General features: G+C 36.9%; 1 protein-coding gene across 2 annotated transcripts in view; it reads right to left on the bottom strand.

Annotated features, from left to right (window-relative positions):
* RNF128 (ring finger protein 128) overlaps positions 1–18,341 on the bottom strand; it is a 118,900-nt gene that overhangs the window by 31,446 nt on the left and 69,113 nt on the right. For both annotated transcript variants that reach the window (XM_081792982.1, XM_081792981.1), the window contains exon 2: positions 527–774. In XM_081792982.1, coding sequence (XP_081649108.1) covers positions 527–774 — 248 coding nt within the window. The remainder of the gene's footprint in view (positions 1–526; positions 775–18,341) is intronic.

The following is an 18,341-nucleotide window of genomic DNA, read 5'->3' on the forward strand; positions in this document are numbered from 1 at the left end:
ACAATTAGGTATTTAAATCTGCCTTCTCATGATATTCAGCCTAGTCTCCCTTCCCAGTCCTAACCCCACATGCAAATACATGCATCCACAGGCACACACATACATGTAAAATAACAGTAGTTAACTTTGGGTGGTGATTACAGTTTTTTGTTATATGGTGTTTGAGTGAGTTTTTTCCCTTGTACTTTCTGATTTCTCAATTTTCTATATGGAGCATGAAACACTTTGGTAATTTAGAAAGAAATTTAAAAGAACATATGTATTTATACCCATATATAATTAATTGCTGGCTGTGCTCCCTAATGAAGTGTCAGAAGATTTAATTAAGCAGGATTAAGGCCAAAGACAAATTACAAAAAATAAAAGTTGTGAGAGGATGGAAGCTGATATGCTTTTAAAAACTAGCAGTTTTCATAAAACATATGCATGGATCCATTGTCTAGCAAGTGAAGTATATTAAAATGCATGACTACAAAGCTACAACTGAAAGAGTATTTTTAGATTGGAAGAAAGGACCATTACGGACCTGTTTCCTGCTTTGAGCTCTTGCATTCCTCAATCTTCGAGCAGAATAAAAGATGAAATAGCCCACAGTTGCTGCCGTAATAATAAAAAAGGACACAGAGACGAAGAAAATTGAATAGTGATTCACCCAAGGGCCATGTTTTTTCCCTACTTCGATGACCATTGTTACTTGTATGCCTCTTTGAATGGACTGTAGAATTTTTGTTCCTTTGAGATTGCCAATCATGATTGCAACAATGTCTCCTGCACCTGTAAAAGAAAAGAAATTCAGTTTTAGTTTTGGTAAGGCACTCTTAGTATAAAAATCCAATTGCTAAAGTGATTTTAAAGTATTCCCAATGAGACAAATGAAAGGATACTCATTCATTCAATTAACATTTATTGGGCACCTACTATGCACATACGTTATAGGGGATATAAACATACTGAGACTTGGTTATTGATCTTAAGTAACTCATAAGTTTAGTAAGGAGCTATGATATTTAACAAATACCTCCACTCTCCTCAGATTAAACACCTATAACTCAACAGGGGTCCAATTTACCTCTTACATGAAAGCTTTCTTAAAGACAAATAGTCCCCTGGATGGTAGAGAACAGGGCTTTACATCCTAGGGAATCTGAGATTTGGGAAAGACAGAAATACTTAACTATGTATTTTCCCAATTTACAAAGTGATAGACTATCTCACAAGGTCACTACTAAAATGTACAAGAATTTATTGGGGTGCCTGGTGGCTTAGTCGGTTAAGCATCCGACTCTTGGTTTCAGCTTAGGTCATGATCTCATGGTTTGTGGGTTCAAGCCCATGATAGTGGGCTGACAGTGCAGGGCCTACTTGGGATTCTCTCTCTCCCTCTTTTTCTGCCCCTCCCCTGCTTGCTCTCTCTTTCTCTCAAAAATAAACTTAAAATGTACAAGAATTTACATATCAGGAGTAGTAATCTGAGATAAATGATGTCCACAAGCCCAAATGTACAATGTATATATTTATATATCTCCATGTGCACATTTTTCTATATCCTCAAAAGCAATATAAAATTTGTCCAGGGTACTCTAAGGTTTTGCATGGACCTAATCAGGTTAGCAATGAATAGAACATGAAAAATTAATAGTACTGTATGGTTCTACTCAACACCAACTAAAGTCAAGCCTGAAATTAGACTAAGCTTATTACTTAGTCTAATAGTCTAAATCTTAATCAAGAGGCTTAAACACTTCCCTCTCTACCCCCAACTATATAAATCTTGTGAAAAAAATAAAGGACAAACATTATCTTTCCCAATGTTGTGAGAACGTCAGATTACTCATGTCATTCCAATGCTTATCAAGGTTTATATTCCTTCTAGTTTATATGACCTGAGACCAATAATCTTAAGCAAAAGAATAGAGTTCTTTGTTTTTTTTGTTTTTTTTGTTTTTTTTTTAAATTTTTTTTTTTCAACGTTTTTTTTTTTATTTATTTTTGGGACAGAGAGAGACAGAGCATGAACGGGGGAGGGGCAGAGAGAGAGGGAGACACAGAATCGGAAGCAGGCTCCAGGCTCTGAGCCGTCAGCCCAGAGCCCGACGCGGGGCTCGAACTCGCGGACCGCGAGATCGTGACCTGGCTGAAGTCGGACGCTTAACCGACTGCGCCACCCAGGCGCCCCAAGAATAGAGTTCTTTGAATGTTAAGAGATTACCGACCAGAGAAACCTCCCACTGATACTAGGTTAAGGTACTAATCTTGGTTAATGATCAAACTTCAATCTGGAATAAACATAACTATACACAACCCCCCACCACACACACATACACATAAATCCCAAAGGCCCTTTAAACTAGAATTTAAACACAAAAGTACATTATTCAAATAGTACTCACTTTCAATGATCAAATTAAGAGTACAAACCTTAAATGGCAATGTACATAGCAGAATTACTACCCAAGTAATCCCTTAAATTTAAGGTCCCCCAGTAGCCAAAGTCTTCAAAAGTTCAAGATGACGTCCTTACTTGAAGTTACTAATTCAAAAAATATATTTACAGGGTAGGATTACAGATCCTTAAAGTTCCAAAGACACTATTTTTGTTTTTTACATATGACAGCCATCTAGTTAAAACCTTTTACAACTTTACTAATTTGCCATCCCTCAGTTTGGTAGACAATGACTTACTCTCTCTTCTCATTTACATGAAGAAAATCTCTAAAGCAGTGAAGGAGTCTGAAATGGCTTTTGTTGTACCTTTTTCCTCTTTCAGTAAATGACCCAAATATCCCTTATGGATCTAGAGTATTGGCTATTTTGCAAGAGAGTGGCTCACTTTTCTATTTATTTGGAAGCTTTAAATTTCTAGCTTTGGCACTAAAAGCCCAGATATTATTTCAATTCTCTTTTGTCATTATTTGTCTTTTCTCTATAAGCCATCTGTCAGGAATATTTCTGGTTATAAAATTGCAATTATATAATCTAGCATTCATTTCAGATATTGTAACCTGTATAATTGAAAGTAAAGATAATTATAAAAATTCAGGTTTTAGAATATCATTTCAAAGATTTCTTTTTAAATCAAAGATGTGTCCCTCTAAACTTTTTTGACTGATAGAAATAAGTTTTCATTCTTTCAGAAGACATGAGGTGGGTGGCAGGGGTGGATGATCAGGAAAATATGGACCATTGTAGTCAGATGGAGATTAAAAAGCAAGGACACTAAGGAAATGTACTTTGTCTACACACAGCAAACAATTCATTCATAATGTATGAATATATATCTATATCTATATCTATATCTATATCTATATCTATATCTATATCTATATCTATATAGCCCAACCATTGTATTAGCTTTGTAATCATATAAAAGGCCCATTTCTAAACATTATTATACATCTCTTCCTCCCCATACCTTTGCAACTATTCAAAAACTGCCCCCTCCTTCCCTTCCCAATCACAGTTAATGGTATCACAACCCTCTGGTCATCTGGTGTGAATACCCAGAATCCTGTCTGAATGTTCACTGCTAACCTAGTCAGTCATGCAGATGCTACTTTCCTGGTGTCTCCCATTATCAGATCCTTCTTTCCACTCTTGCTGCCTATTCAATATAGGTCCTCATGATTTCCTTGCCTGAACTACTTCAGTAATCTCCTAACTTGTGACTCTGTATCCGACATTCCCCTTCCCTTAAAGCTTCATCAGAGTTTACTTTCCTGGTTGACATTAGCCGTCACTTGGTTGCATCATGCCTCTTTCCGGCTCTAAAGTCTTTAGTGATTCCTTGGCCTCACATTTAAAGCCTTTTATGATCTGGTCCCAACTGACCTTTCCAGTTTGATACATCCCCACTACACGCCCATCTCATGAACATTCAGATCCCAAGCACATGGGGTTGGCTATTGTCATTCACTTTTTATAACTCTCCTTTTGTTCATTCTGTTCCCTCAGACTAAAATTTCCTCCATCTGCTGACATTCTCCCCTCCTTTTCTGCCTGTTCATTACCCAAATCCCAGATCAAATGCTGCCTCTTATATTATTTTCCCAAGTTCCAAGTGGGAATGTAAATGCTCCCTCTTTGTTCCCCTGTCACTTAGTTTTTAACCTTTATCTAATACTTCATTTTGCTTTTGCGTTTCAATTGGCATGTCGTACTCCCTCCCTAAATTAAGAGCATTTTAAGGACAGAGAGTGTCTTTTAATTAATGATAGTAATGCTTTCCTTTAACAGGTATTGTCAGGGAATTAGGTATTCTGTATAAGTAAAATTTCCAAGTAACAAAAAGTTTTACACAAATAATTAATTTTAACAATTTTGAATGGACATTTTATTTATTTATTTATTTATTTATTTATTTATTTGAGGTGGTATAGGTTTATTGGTCCATTTATTAGGCTTCTTTTTCCTAATATTGACAGCTCTCCCCACTTAACTATAGTTTTATTTTTTATTGTGTAAAATACATCCAGCATAAAATATACCATTTTAACCATTTTTAAGTGTCAAGTTCAGTGACATTAAGTGCATTTGCATTGTTCTGCAACTATCACCACCATCCATCTCCAGAACTTTTTCATTTCCTCCAACCGAAACTCTGTCTCCATTAAACACTAACTCCCCATTCCTCCTTCCCCCAGCCCCTGGCAACCACAATTCTTCCTGCCTCTATGAATTTGACTATGCTAGGTACCTCAAAGTGGAATCATACTATATTGTTCTTTTTGTGACTGGCTTATTCACTTAGCATAATGTCTTCAACCAATGATGGTGTTGTAGTATATATCAAAATGTCCTTCCTTTTTAAGGCTAAATAATATTCCTTGAATGGACATTTTAAAAAGTAATCTATACTGTCCTATTTTCCTAACCAAGATATACTGATTAGGATTTATTATTAGCAGTGGATCACCTTTGTGAGCCATTATTTTACACGGTACTAGTAAGGTTATTTGTCCCTAAACTGTTACGAGTTTTCACTGAAGTCACTGATTTTTTTGGAGCTACAATGGACCTTAGAAATCATACAGTCTGACTCATTTCTGAGTTCTCACTTTGGATTATTTTCTTTCAGGGAGGGAGGTTCTCACTTGTTGCCTCTAGCAGTATCTCTCACCCCTTTGTAATTTTATACTTCAAATCTGCTCTCAACTCTGAAAAGTCAGTGAAGCTTTGGTCCAAAGAAAAAGTAAACAGGCTTCCAAAGAGAGCTTGAGGGTTTTAGTTGCAAGTACCCTCTGATATTTATATTGGTTGCTCAGTGACATTTTTGTTTGCTTCCTGAATCCTGGCTATGCTCTGCATAATTGAGGTTGACAGATAAGATTTATCTATAAACTAGACTCTGTTCCAAGTGCTTTATATGCATTAACATATTTAATCCTCACATCAACCCTATAAGGTAAGCATTGCTATTATCTCATTAAAGATAAGATTGACTAACTTGCCTAGGAGAACACAAGCTAATAAGTACACAACTGGTACCTGAACCCAGGCAGTTTGACTCCAGTGTCTCTGCTCTTCACCACCATTCTACATCAGCTATTCTTTGACTGTAAAAATGAAAATTAAATAGATACCTTCAGGATGGGGGGAATGTCATGGTAAATGTTTAACAATGAGGAAGCCTTGAATGGTAGTGTGTGCCAATTTCCATGGTGTAAATAATGCTCCTGTGGCCATATGAATGCAGAGTTGGGAAAATATGGGAACAATTATCTTGATAGCATTCACTCCATTCAATAAGGAATCCTTGAACTTGCTACTTAAAAATCATTAGTAACACAATGTAGATCAAGTTTTTTACATTTTCACTCTGCTACCTAAAATATTTTGGGAGAAGGGATAGATTAGGAATAGGTAACAATTAAGCAGAAGAAATACTCCAATTTCAAATGTTCAACAAAGAATAAAGGTTTTGGCCTGTGTCTAGCTTGGGAAAAAGGTAATGAACTAGACTGTGGCAACTCTTACTAATCTTACGCAGTATCTTTCAATTAAAATGTTAATATAAATAAAGCATGTCGACCCTTGGCACTACTGGTGAAAAACACTTTCCAGTTCATAACATGGAGAAATTTGATCTAGGATTCTGCTGGTGGCCAGCCCCTTTCGTGTCCTTCGAAGAGCTAATGCTATTATGGTTATGGCCTAATCTTACTTATGAACACAAGTTCACTGAATATTTATTCAATATAAACTATGTACTAAGTTCTGTACTTCTGGACCTCCCCCCCACACATACATTTAAATATTAATGTGTCAAAATGCAAAATAAATTCAAAAGCATTTTACAATATATGAAATATTCAAAGTATAATGATGGCGTGCTTCCAGCACCTTGGTATTCAAACACAAAATACAAGGAGGTGTGGAAAGCTGTTCCAGTATCACTTTCAACCATTTTCCACTTTTAATATTAGAAAAGAGAGTGTCTGCAATGAGTGACTTACAAGTAATAAGTAAGGGCAACTGAAGGCCAAAGTAGCTCTTCCAAAACTTAGTTCACATTCAATACTGCCCGACATTCTGATAATACAATGAAATCAACACTTCTGAATTCACTCATATGTACAATGAATAAGATCTAGGTGTGAAGAAGTCCAACATGATTCTCCAACAAACATTTCCTCCATTAGAAAATCTGGAACTGATTCAAGTGGACTTCTGAATATTCATTTTGTTCACAGTAGCTTTCAAAGGTTCAGTTCCCCCCATGATAGCAACCAGGGCAGGTCAATGTATTTCAACTTAGGGCAAGTAGGGATGGTGAATGTATTTTAAAGAGGAACACTAAAGGTCATAAGACCAAGGAGTCCTAAGTGGCATTTTCTTTAAACCAGTAAAAAACAAACAAACAAACAAAAAACCTAAACATCTGAACTTTCAGGTCTGACTAGCTTATCTTTCTTCAAATTCCCGTTTTGTGACCTTTTTTTGGCCCCCTTTTGATTGCCAGCCACAGATGAACCGAATTTAGGTTTCTTAAATTGACTTCTTCACATCAGCTCTCTTGATTAAAAAAATAATAATTCTACCATTGTACTACAAAAAAATACACAAATGATTTCTGAAAGGTATTGGAAATATATGTCTGTGTTTCACTGGGAATCAGACAAATCAGTACTGCATACCTCTTTAATACACCAGTATGCTCCTAACTAGCCTTAGTTAAATTCTACTATGTTGCCAGATATGAAACAGGCATTAGTACAGGTCAGCTGTTGGGTAAAGCAATATTTCTTAACATATTGTATTGTTAACAAATTATCTTTTGGGGGGGAGGGATGGTGACAGTGAAAACAACCTAAATCATCTTTTATTATCATTATTTTATGCCAAAGGAATGACACAGAGGTAGACAGTCATGCAAAGCACAGCAAGTGGCCTTTCTTTCTGCCAGGAACCCACAGATACTTCTGCTATAGGTTGTGGAGATGACAGTATGTTACAGAATGGGTCTCAGCTTTGATATCGCACCACAAAATCTCTGGCAGTTGGGAGTCCTCAGAAAACAGCATATTAAAGACATTACGGAATTAGAAACATCGCTGTTGAAAAGGTCATATTTGCCTAAGTTGTGGATAACAGGTCATATTCAGAGGTAAACAATTCTTAGAATTATTATTTAAAAATACCTAGCCCTTATTTAAAAATACTACTCTGATTCCCATTAGGGAATGTTTAGCACATTGTTAAGAAACAGAGGGCTAGATCAGCATTTCTCTCAAGTTTTTAGTCTCAAGACCCCTTTATACTCTAAAGTTACTGAGGAATCCAAAGAACTATTGTTTATGTACATATAGTTAGCATATTAGAAATTAACACTGGGAAATTTAAAAAATATTTATTCACTCATTTAAAATAGCAGTTGTAAATAAATGTTAATGTAATAGACTTTTTAAATAAAAAATATTTCCCCCTAAAAAATGTAATAAGCATGGTATTGTCGTTTGTGTAAACCTCTTTAATGTCAGACTTAATAGAAGATAGCTGGATCTTCAGATCTGCTTCTGCATTAGATCTATTGTGATCTGTTCTTCTGGTTTAGGTATATTAAGGAAATCTGTACTCATGTAGATTTATAATTAGAAAATTGTATTTACAACATTTAATAGCATTTTGAAATAAATGTAGATGCTCTTCTTTGATACTACACCAAAACTCAACGAGTGTTAATTTCTTTTTCTTTTTTTTTTTTTTTTTACCATTTATTTATTTTTGAGAGAGAGACAGAGACAGACAGAGTGTGAGCAGAGAAGGGGCAGAGAGAGTGGGAGACACAGAATCCAAAGCAGACTCCAGGCTTTGAGCTGTCAGCACACAGCCCAATGAGGGGCTTGAACGCACAAACCGCAAGATCATGACTTGAACCAAAGTCAGATGCTTAACGGACTGAGCCACTCAGGCGCTCCATCAAGTGGTAATTTCCTAAACGTTAGGTACAAGGTAGAATTTGACACCACATCAATGAACTCTTTGTACTTGGTTAAATAAAAATGCATTGCTCTATCTCACATATCAAATAGACCCTTTCCCATGCATGGTTTTATAATATCATACATTGGTCATTTGGGAAGTACTGGTTCACCGAGTTATGCAGATTTTACAAACAGTGATTCAAGATTATACAATATCAAAAACTCATGGTTCAGGAAAAGTCTAGAAAACCTCCAAAAACATGGAGGTTAAAGAACACCCTACTAAAGAATGAATGGGTCAACCAGGCAATTAGAGAAGAAATTAAAAAATAAATGGAAACAAACGAAAATGAAAATACAACAATCCAAACGCTTTGGGATGCAGCGAAGGCAGTCCTGAGAGGAAAATACACTGCAATCCAGGCCTCTCTCAAGAAACAAGAAAAATCCCAAATACAAAATCTAACAGCACACCTAAAGGAAATAGAAGCAGAACAGCAAAGTCACCCTAAACCCAGCAGAAGAAGAGAAATAATAAAGATCAGAGCAGAAATAAACAATATAGAATCTAAAAAAACTGTAGAGCAGATCAATGAAACCAAGAGTTGGTTTTTTGAAAAAATACACAAAATTGATAAACCTCTAGCCAGGCTTCTCAAAAAGAAAAGGGAGATGACCCAAATAGATAAAACCATGAATGAAAATGGAATTATTACAACCAATCCCAAAGAAATACAAGCAATTATCAGGGAATACTATGAAAAACTATATGCCAATAAACTGGACAACCTGGAATAAATGGACAAATTCCTAAACACCCACACTCTTCCAAAACTCAATCAGGAGGAAATAGAAAGCTTGAACAGACCCATAACCAGCAAAGAAATTGAATCGGTTATCAAAAATCTCCCAACAAATAAGAGACCAGGACCAGATGGCTTCCCAGGGGAGTTCTACCAGACGTTTAAAGCAGAGATAATACCTATCCTTCTCAAGCCATTCCAAAAAATAGAAAAGGAAGGAAAACCTCCAGACTCATTCTATGAAGCCAGCATTACTTTGATTCCTAAACCAGACAGAGACCCAGTAAAAAAAGAGAACGACAGGCCAATATCCCTGATGAATATGGATGCAAAAATTCTCAATAAGATACTAGCAAATCGAATTCAACAGCATATAAAAAGAATTATTCACCATGATCAAGTGGGATTCATTCCTGGGATGCAGGGCTGGTTCAACATTCGCAAATCAATCAACATGATACATCACATTAATAAAAAAAAAGATAAGAACCATATGATCCTGTCAATCGATGCAGAAAAAGAATTTGACAAAATTCAGCATCCTTTCTTAACAAAAACACTCAAGAAAGTCGGGATAGTAGGAACATACTTAAACATCATAAAAGCCATTTATGAGAAGCCCACAGCTAACATCATCCTCAATGGGGAAAAACTGATCCCCCTGAGATCAGGAACACGACAGGGATGTCCACTCTCACCTCTGTTGTTCAACATAGTGTTGGAAGTGCTAGCATCAGCAATCAGACAACAAAAGGAAATCCAAGGCATCAAAACTGGCAAAGATGAAGTTAAGCTTTCATTTTTTGCAGATGACATGATATTATACATGGAAAATCCAACAGACTCCACCAAAAGTCTGCTAGAACTGATACATGAATTCAGCAAAGTCGCAGGATACAAAATCAATGTACAGAAATCAGTTGCATTCTTATACACTAATAATGAAGCAACAGAAAGACAAATAAAGAAACTGATCCCATTCACAATTGCACCAAGAAGCATAAAATACCTAGGAGTAAATCTAACCAAAGATGTAAAAGATCTGTATGCTGAAAACTATAGAAAGCTTATGAAGGAAATTGAAGAAGATATAAAGAAATGGAAAAACATTCCATGCTCATGGGTTGCAAGAATACTGTTAAAATGTCAATACTACCCAAAGCTATCTACACATTCAATGCAATCTCAATCAAAATTGCACCAGCATTCTTCTCGAAACTAGAACAAGCAATCCTAAAATTCATATGGAACCACAAAAGGCCCCGAATAGCCAGTCATTTTGTTTTTTTTTCTTCAATATATGAAATTTATTGTCAAATTGGTTTCCATACAACACCTAGTGCTCATCCCAAAAGGTGCCCTCCTCAATACCCATCCCCCACTCTCCCCTCCCTCCCATCCCCCATCAGCCCTCAGTTTGTTCTCAATTTTTAAGAGTCTCTTATGCTTTGGTTCTCTCCCACTCTAACCTCTTTTTTTTTTTCCCTTCCCCTCCCCCATGGGTTTCTGTTAACTTTCTCAGGATCCACATAACAGTGAAAACATATGGTATCTGTCTTTCTCTGTATGGCTTATTTCACTTAGCATCACACTCTCCAGTTCCATCCACGTTGCTACAAAGGGCCATATTTCATTCTTTCTCATTGCCACATAGTACTCCATTGTGTATAAAACCACAATTTCTTTATCCATTCATCAGTTGATGGACATTTAGGCTCTTTCCATAATTTGGCTATTGTTGAGAGTGCTGCTATAAACATTGGGGTACAAGTGCCCCTATGCATCAGTACTCCTGTATCCCTTGGGTAAATTCCTAGCAGTGCTATTGCTGGGTCATAGGGTAGGTCTATTTTTAATTTTTTGAGGAACCTCCACACTGTTTTCCAGAGTGGCTGCACCAGTTTGCATTCCCACCAACAGTGCAAGAGGGTTCCCGTTTCTCCACATCCTCTCCAGCATCTATAGTCTCCTGATTTCTTCATTTTGGCCACTCTGACTGGCGTGAGGTGACATCTGAGTGTGGTTTTGATTTGTATTTCCCTGATAAGGAGCGACGTTGAACATCTTTTCATGTGCCTGTTGGCCATCCGGATGTCTTCTTTAGAGAAGTGTCTATTCATGTTTTCTGCCCATTTCTTCACTGGGTTATTTGTTTTTCGGGTGTGGAGTTTGGTGAGCTCTTTATAGATTTTGGATACTAGCCCTTTGTCCGATATGTCATTTGCAAATATCTTTCCCATTCCGTTGGTTGCCTTTTAGTTTTGTTGATTGTTTCCTTTGCAGTGCAGAAGCTTTTTATCTTCATGAGGTCCCAGTAGTTCATTTTTGCTTTTAATTCCCTTGCCTTTGGGGATGTGTTGAGTAAGAGATTGCTACGGCTGAGGTCAGAGAGGTCTTTTCCTGCTTTCTCCTCTAGGGTTTTGATGGTTTCCTGTCTCACATTCAGGTCCTTTATCCATTTTGAGTTTGTTTGTGAATGGTGTGAGAAAGTGGTCTAGTTTCAACCTTCTGCATGTTGCTGTCCAGTTCTCCCAGCACCATTTGTTAAAGAGACTGTCTTTTTTCCATTGGATGTTCTTTCCTGCTTTGTCAAAGATTAGTTGGCCATACGTTTGTGGGTCTAGTTCTGGGGTTTCTATTCTATTCCATTGGTCTATGTGTCTGTTTTGTGCCAATGCCATGCTGTCTTGATGATTACAGCTTTGTAGTAGAGGCTAAAGTCTGGGATTGTGATGCCTCCTGCTTTGGTCTTCTTCTTCAAAATGACTGGCTAACCACAAAAGGCCCCAAATAGCCAAAGTTATTTTGAAGAAGAAGACCAAAGCAGGAGGCATCACAATCCCAGACTTTAGTCTCTACTACAAAGCTGTAATCATCAAGACAGCATGGCATTGGCACAAAACAGACACATAGACCAATGGAATAGAATAGAAACCCCAGAACTAGACCCACAAACGTATGGCCAACTAATCTTTGACAAAGCAGGAAAGAACATCCAATGGAAAAAAGACAGTCTCTTTAACAAATAGCGCTGGGAGAACTGGACAGCAACATGCAGAAGAATGAAACTAGACCATTTTCTTACACCATTCACAAGAATAAACTCAAAATGGTGCAGAAGGGAAGTGCAGAAGTGCAGACTTCCCTTGAAGTTATCTGGTTTATTTGTGTTTCACTAACTATGAACTCCTGCAGGTTAGGGACTGAGTCTTTCATCACTGTATCTGCAACATCTAGCAGAGTGCCTGGCACATAATATATGTCAAATAAATGTTTGATAAAGCAATTTTAAGTATGCTATACTTAATGATAATGTGAATCTTGATTCAATCTGAAAACAGATTTATCCTTAAAGATAATTGTAGAAAACAGAGTCTAAGGTTTGCCTCCTCCCTACAGTCAAAGACCACATATCTTGACAGGGCATGTCTCCCCACAGAAAGGACATATCACAGACACACAGATAAAAAGTTAAACACCAATTCTACTCTATAGACTTTGGGTTTAATGTGACGCTTACTGCCACAGTGCTGATCCCGCTGAAATGACCATACTGGCAGAGTAGTGCTAATGGTGGCAATAATCCCTCTCCAACCTGGGGCTTGACTATGCCTCAGTTTCCCACTTAAATTCAGGAGCTAGGACAGGTGCCATTTCAGCCCCAAGCTCAAGTTAGAACACAGTCATCCTGGCTCACTAGGAGACTGGTAATTTAGACACTTATGAGGAGGTTCAGAGGATATAAAAGAGAAGTCTTAAAACACTTGGAAGAGGCTGAATGTCTACACAACTCTAAATTTGTGCTGATACTGAGGAAAAGAAAATAAGATATGCTATTACAAGGCGATGCACAAATTGTAGCATACATGTTATCTAATTAGTAGGGTATTCTGTAATTGTATTAAAATTTTTATGCTAAAGGTCTATGGTCATAGTTTTTGTTTTGGGGTGGCAAGGTTTCTAGAAAGCAAATTCAACATTTGTTGTTGCTATATGTTAATGTTTTCTGGAGGAATATCAGTCGGTAAACTCTATAACATCAATGTACTTATTCAATCCTTTGGGACAATAAATTGTGCAATATCCAGAGCTGTTCAGAATCTGATAAGAATATTTGATGGTGCAAGGTGAAGCAACTACTGACTAGCAACATATACACAACAGGCTAATAACAATTAGAACGATATTTGTTGAGCAGTGTAAAAAGATAAACTGGAGATTTAGGGGTTTGAGGCAAAGAAAACTTATACAAATGAACATAAGAAATTTTGGTGACCCTTTGTCCTTGTGTTAATCAGTTCTGTTTTCCTATAACATGAGACCTTGGGAAGCAGAATTCCAGTGAACAAAATGTTGCTATATCCAGGGGGAAAACATGAGCACAAAAGCAAGCCATAGCCTAGACCTACAATGAAATTGGGACATGGTCTGTACCACTTGCCACTTTACCTGCAACCTTTCAGACCAGGTGAAACTGGTCCAAGAATGTATGCAAGGGACATGCACTTTGTACCTTAAATACTTTCAAACTCTAGCGAGTGCCATTTTTGTGTAGATCTAAAAGACCCATCTATTCTTTTTAATGTTTGTTTGAGAGGGAGTGAGTGCTAGAGTGTGAGTGCATGTGAGCGGGGGAGGGGAAGGGGGGCTGGGAGGGGAGGAGAGGGAAAGAGAAGAGAGGGGGAGAGAGGGAGAGGGGGAGAGAGATTGACAGAGAGAGAGAGAGAGAGAGAGAGAGAGAGAGAGAGAGAATCCCAAGCAGGCTTACACTGCCAGTACAGAGCCCATGAGGGGCTCGAACTCACAAACCTTGAGATCATGACCTGAGCAGAGATCAAGAGTCAGTAGCTTAATGGACTGAGCCACCCAAGTGCCTAAAAGCCCCAACTAAGTTGATATTTCAATGTTAGACTAAAATGTCCTTAGTTAAAAAAATGCAATAAGGCCTGAAAAGATGAGGTCCCTGGAAGGAAAGGACCGTGTCATTGTTTATCTTTAGCAATTCCCTTCTCACTCTTCTACTACCACAGCATCCAGTACAGTGCTGGTCATAAAGGGTATTCAAATTTTTGCTGAATTTGGAACTTTTTGTACGCATTCTCTTCAGGTATAGATTGTAATAGGGGGATTACATTGGAAAATTCATTAATCATTAAAATTAGGAACAACATTGTGTTTAGGGATAAGGTATTCATTTTGATCTGGCCATAAGAACCCAAGGGTACAAAAGTTACAGGTGTCCCATTAGTATTCTATGAGGTATCTGGATTAGAGAAAAAGAGAATTTGGTACGCCTCTGCAGAAATTTTTGTATCATTTAGTATAAAAATTTCATAAATAAGAACAGTGTACTGGGAATATTAAATTTCCTCCTGTATGAAGTATTACAAAAGTTAACTTTTGTACTAAGGTCCACACACTAAATATAAAAACAAACATAAGGGGCGCCTGAGTGGCTCAGTCTGTTAAGCGTTGAGCTTCGGCTCAGGTCATGATCTCCTGGTTCTTGAGTTTGAGCCCCCTGACTCTGTGCTGACAGCTCAGAGCCTGGAGCCTGCTTTGGATTCTGTGTCTCCCCTTTTCTTTGCCCCTCCCCTGCTCATGCCTGTCTCTCTCTCTCTTAAAAATAAAATAAACATTAAAAAAATTTTTTTAATAAACATAAACCGGTCTTCCTTGCGATTTTATACTTTCACAATAAATTGTTTCTGAAAGTCAATAAGGAAAATAAATCTAGCCTGTAAAACTACACTTTGAAGTTACATTAGCTTGATATAAAAAGTACCACATTAGTACAAAGAAATATAACTAAAATGCTTGTTATCACAGTCAAAAACATTCTGTTCTTATCATGTGAGATAACTAGTTCCTTGACATTGACAATAGATACAGTTAAAGCCTGAGGCCAGTCTGAAAATGAGGCAGGAGGAGGGAAGGAAGGAGAAGCTATCAAGTGCATGGTAATCAGTGTTTTCCAAATTCTATTTCAGGTGTTAAGTATTTTAAGACAAAATGAGTTCTATAGATAAACAAATTTAGAAAATATTTCATTTAACAGTGTTGAATAGTGCTTCTTTAGCATATCAGAGGCCCTGAGAAGCCCTGCAGTGATATGCATTGTCAGTCTCCAAAAAAAAGTGCTATAGATGAGGGTGAGGAGGTGGTTAAAATATCCTTTAATGAACCAGGCTGTATACTTAGTGCTTTGTATCTTATCTGATTTATCCCTCACAATAACCTTATGAGGTAGGTACAGTTATTACCATCACCCCCCTCCCCCCACATTCTATAGACGAAAAAACTGAGTCTTCAAGAGGTTAGTTTGGCCAAGGTTATAAAGCTATTACACTACAGTGTTGGGATTCAAATCAAAATCCATCTGATTCCTAAATCCCCTCTCTTTATCACTGTGCCATCAAAAGGTCCACAGCCATTTCTATTGTTAGGGATGAACGTCTTGATTTTAAGGAGTTGTTGCTCCTTAAAATGAAAATGCACATGGAGAAGAACAAGATAGTTGTTTTATAGTTTCTTGATTATGTGATTTCTCCCTGAATTTCTCAAAACCAGCCCAGAAAACCAGAAATTTGGATGGCATGGTTTTTTTCCCCACTTTTACATCTAAAACAATTACATATCTCAAAATGTAGTAGGGAACAGCTGTGATAACCAAAGGAGAAACAGCACGTTTAGTAATAAAAAAATGTTAGTAAAAGATTCAAGAGAACTAACATTTGCTAAATGCCCACTCCATGTCAAACACTTTATTTACAACATCACAGAAAATGGGCATTATTATTCCACTTTTTATGAACAAGATAAATGAAGTCCAGGTTTCACAACTCACCCAAGATTACATATTTATTAGTTGGTAGAACTAAAATCAAGCTAAGCAGTCAGACTCAAGGACACCCATTCTTCCACTGTAATATGCTATCTCTCAATTTCAAATAGACCACATTCATCTTTGGTACAATATACTGAAATAAAATAGAGCAATCATGTAGCTTTCCTTATCATCAAAGAATAATCCGCTTGTCTTTAATTACATTACTCAAGGTAAATCAATATGCTCCTCTTCATCAGTTCAACCAAAAGGCATCAGTCAAATAGGAACAGCAAAAAGGGTTGGAGGTTGGGGGATTAGGGTAAGGGAGGTGACTGGTGAGTTGGCACTAGCCAGTTTTGGTCTCTCTTAAACATCCTGTCCTCTTGCCAAAATGAAATGATGGTGGTGGAAAACAAGAATTTTCAATACCATTACAACTCAAATCATTTTGGGGCGATGTTAAATATAGGTTGCTCATAGATCTATGAATGACAACTGTGATATAATCACATTTTCTAGCCTTCATTTCTAGCCTAAATGCCTGTTGAAATCCTCTACAATGAGAAAAGATGTACCAACTTGAAAATGTATTAATGGCTAACTGATTTACAAATCAGTTACGTTCTTAAAACTTTCACGAACATTACAAATGCTATTAAAATAAGCCAACTTCTGAGATCACCATAGGTTAGGAAAACAAAATGCAGAGTCCTCAAGGTGAAACACACAGAAAAGGTGAGGTAAAGCTTGAATCGACATTACAAAGACACTAAATAAGCAGAGAAAATTCTAAACCAGCATAATCAGGAATAATATAATAAAGTATATTTCACCAGGCTATCATTATGAACAAAAGCTACAAAGGTAACCCTAGTGGGTTGTGTTTCACCTCTTCACTTGTAAGTCAGCTGTTGGGAAGTAAAGGCAGCATATTTTCCCATAGTAATGTGCTAAACAGTGTTTGGGTTCCCAAATGAGCCTACAAATGATTACATGTGAAAGGTGTTGAGAACTAAAAACTGCAAAGCAAATTATGAACTATTATTTAGCCCATATTTGTAATAAAACTTTTCAGGAAGCAGGATCACTGGAATAACTAAAGAAAAACAAACAAAAGCACTTCAAACTTATCTTAAATACCAGGACATAAGAAAATACATATATATTCAGGAGGATTACATGGCTAATGGGTGGTTTTTGTGGAGATTGTGGGAGTAAGTTATGGACACATTCAAGGTTGTTAAATACGAGAGCGCTGACCTGTTATGTTAAATTTCACTTCAAAAGAAGTGGAACCCCACAGAAAGAAGCTCAGATTTTTTAAAAAAGAACATGGGGCTCCAAGAGGGTGTGAGGGTATGTGTGTAACATTATCTAAGGTAAAATTAATCATGCTATGAAAGGCAGGGGAAGAGGGTGGAAACGTAGGATACAAAATCTGCTCTCAGAAGGAAAGAAGTGGTGCAGAAGGCACCCCTGAATAGGAGTTTCTGTGCAAACTGCCAACTGGTAGTTTTGTATAGTGGGCTATCATTTCAAGGGACATGCTAATTTTAAAAACAAGTAATTCGATTTTAATGATGTCTTAAATATCATCTTGATTGAGCTTGTATGTTCTGCATATCATTAATAAGGTGTAAGATAAGAATATTATGATTCTCCTCTGCCCTTACTGTAACAAATTTTCCTCTTTCCTAGAATGACAAAAACTACTGTCATCAAATGAACCCAGTGTGTCATAAATGAAAATTGCTAATATATTTGATTCTTCATACAAAGCTGTTAAACTTAGCACTATTAAGTACTGACAAGAACAGATATTGAAGGGGGCAAGTGAGGGGAAGCAGGATTCTAATGGGAAATAAGCAAAAATACCAAGAAAGGTAAGAGGTGGGTATGTGCGTAAGGGGGGAAAGAAAACATATGTAAATAGTGATATGAAGGGTAAAGAGAAATTTTTCACATTAAAATAGGAAAAAATTAGTCTTTAAGGTTCTTTAGTGTTCAAGGTTCATTTTACATATGAAGAAACCAATTAGTGTTAACAAGAAAGGACGACATTAACAATCATACAGGTTAGATATATTCAAAGGGCCAAAACAATTCTTTAAATTCTCCTAATAGTCTGTAAATCATTTCTATTATCAGATATGATTTGTTCCTATTGTTGCTATAGTCACATTATTAATGCTTCAAGATTTATCAATGGTATAGGAATATTTTGGGTTTTTAAAAAATAACAGGGGCGCCTGAATGGCTCAGTCGGTTAAATGTCCAACATGGCGCAGT

The sequence above is a fragment of the Panthera onca genome, chromosome X (genome assembly GCF_046562875.1).
Source record: "Panthera onca isolate mPanOnc1 chromosome X, mPanOnc1 haplotype 2, whole genome shotgun sequence".
NCBI classification, from domain to species: Eukaryota; Metazoa; Chordata; class Mammalia; order Carnivora; family Felidae; genus Panthera; species Panthera onca.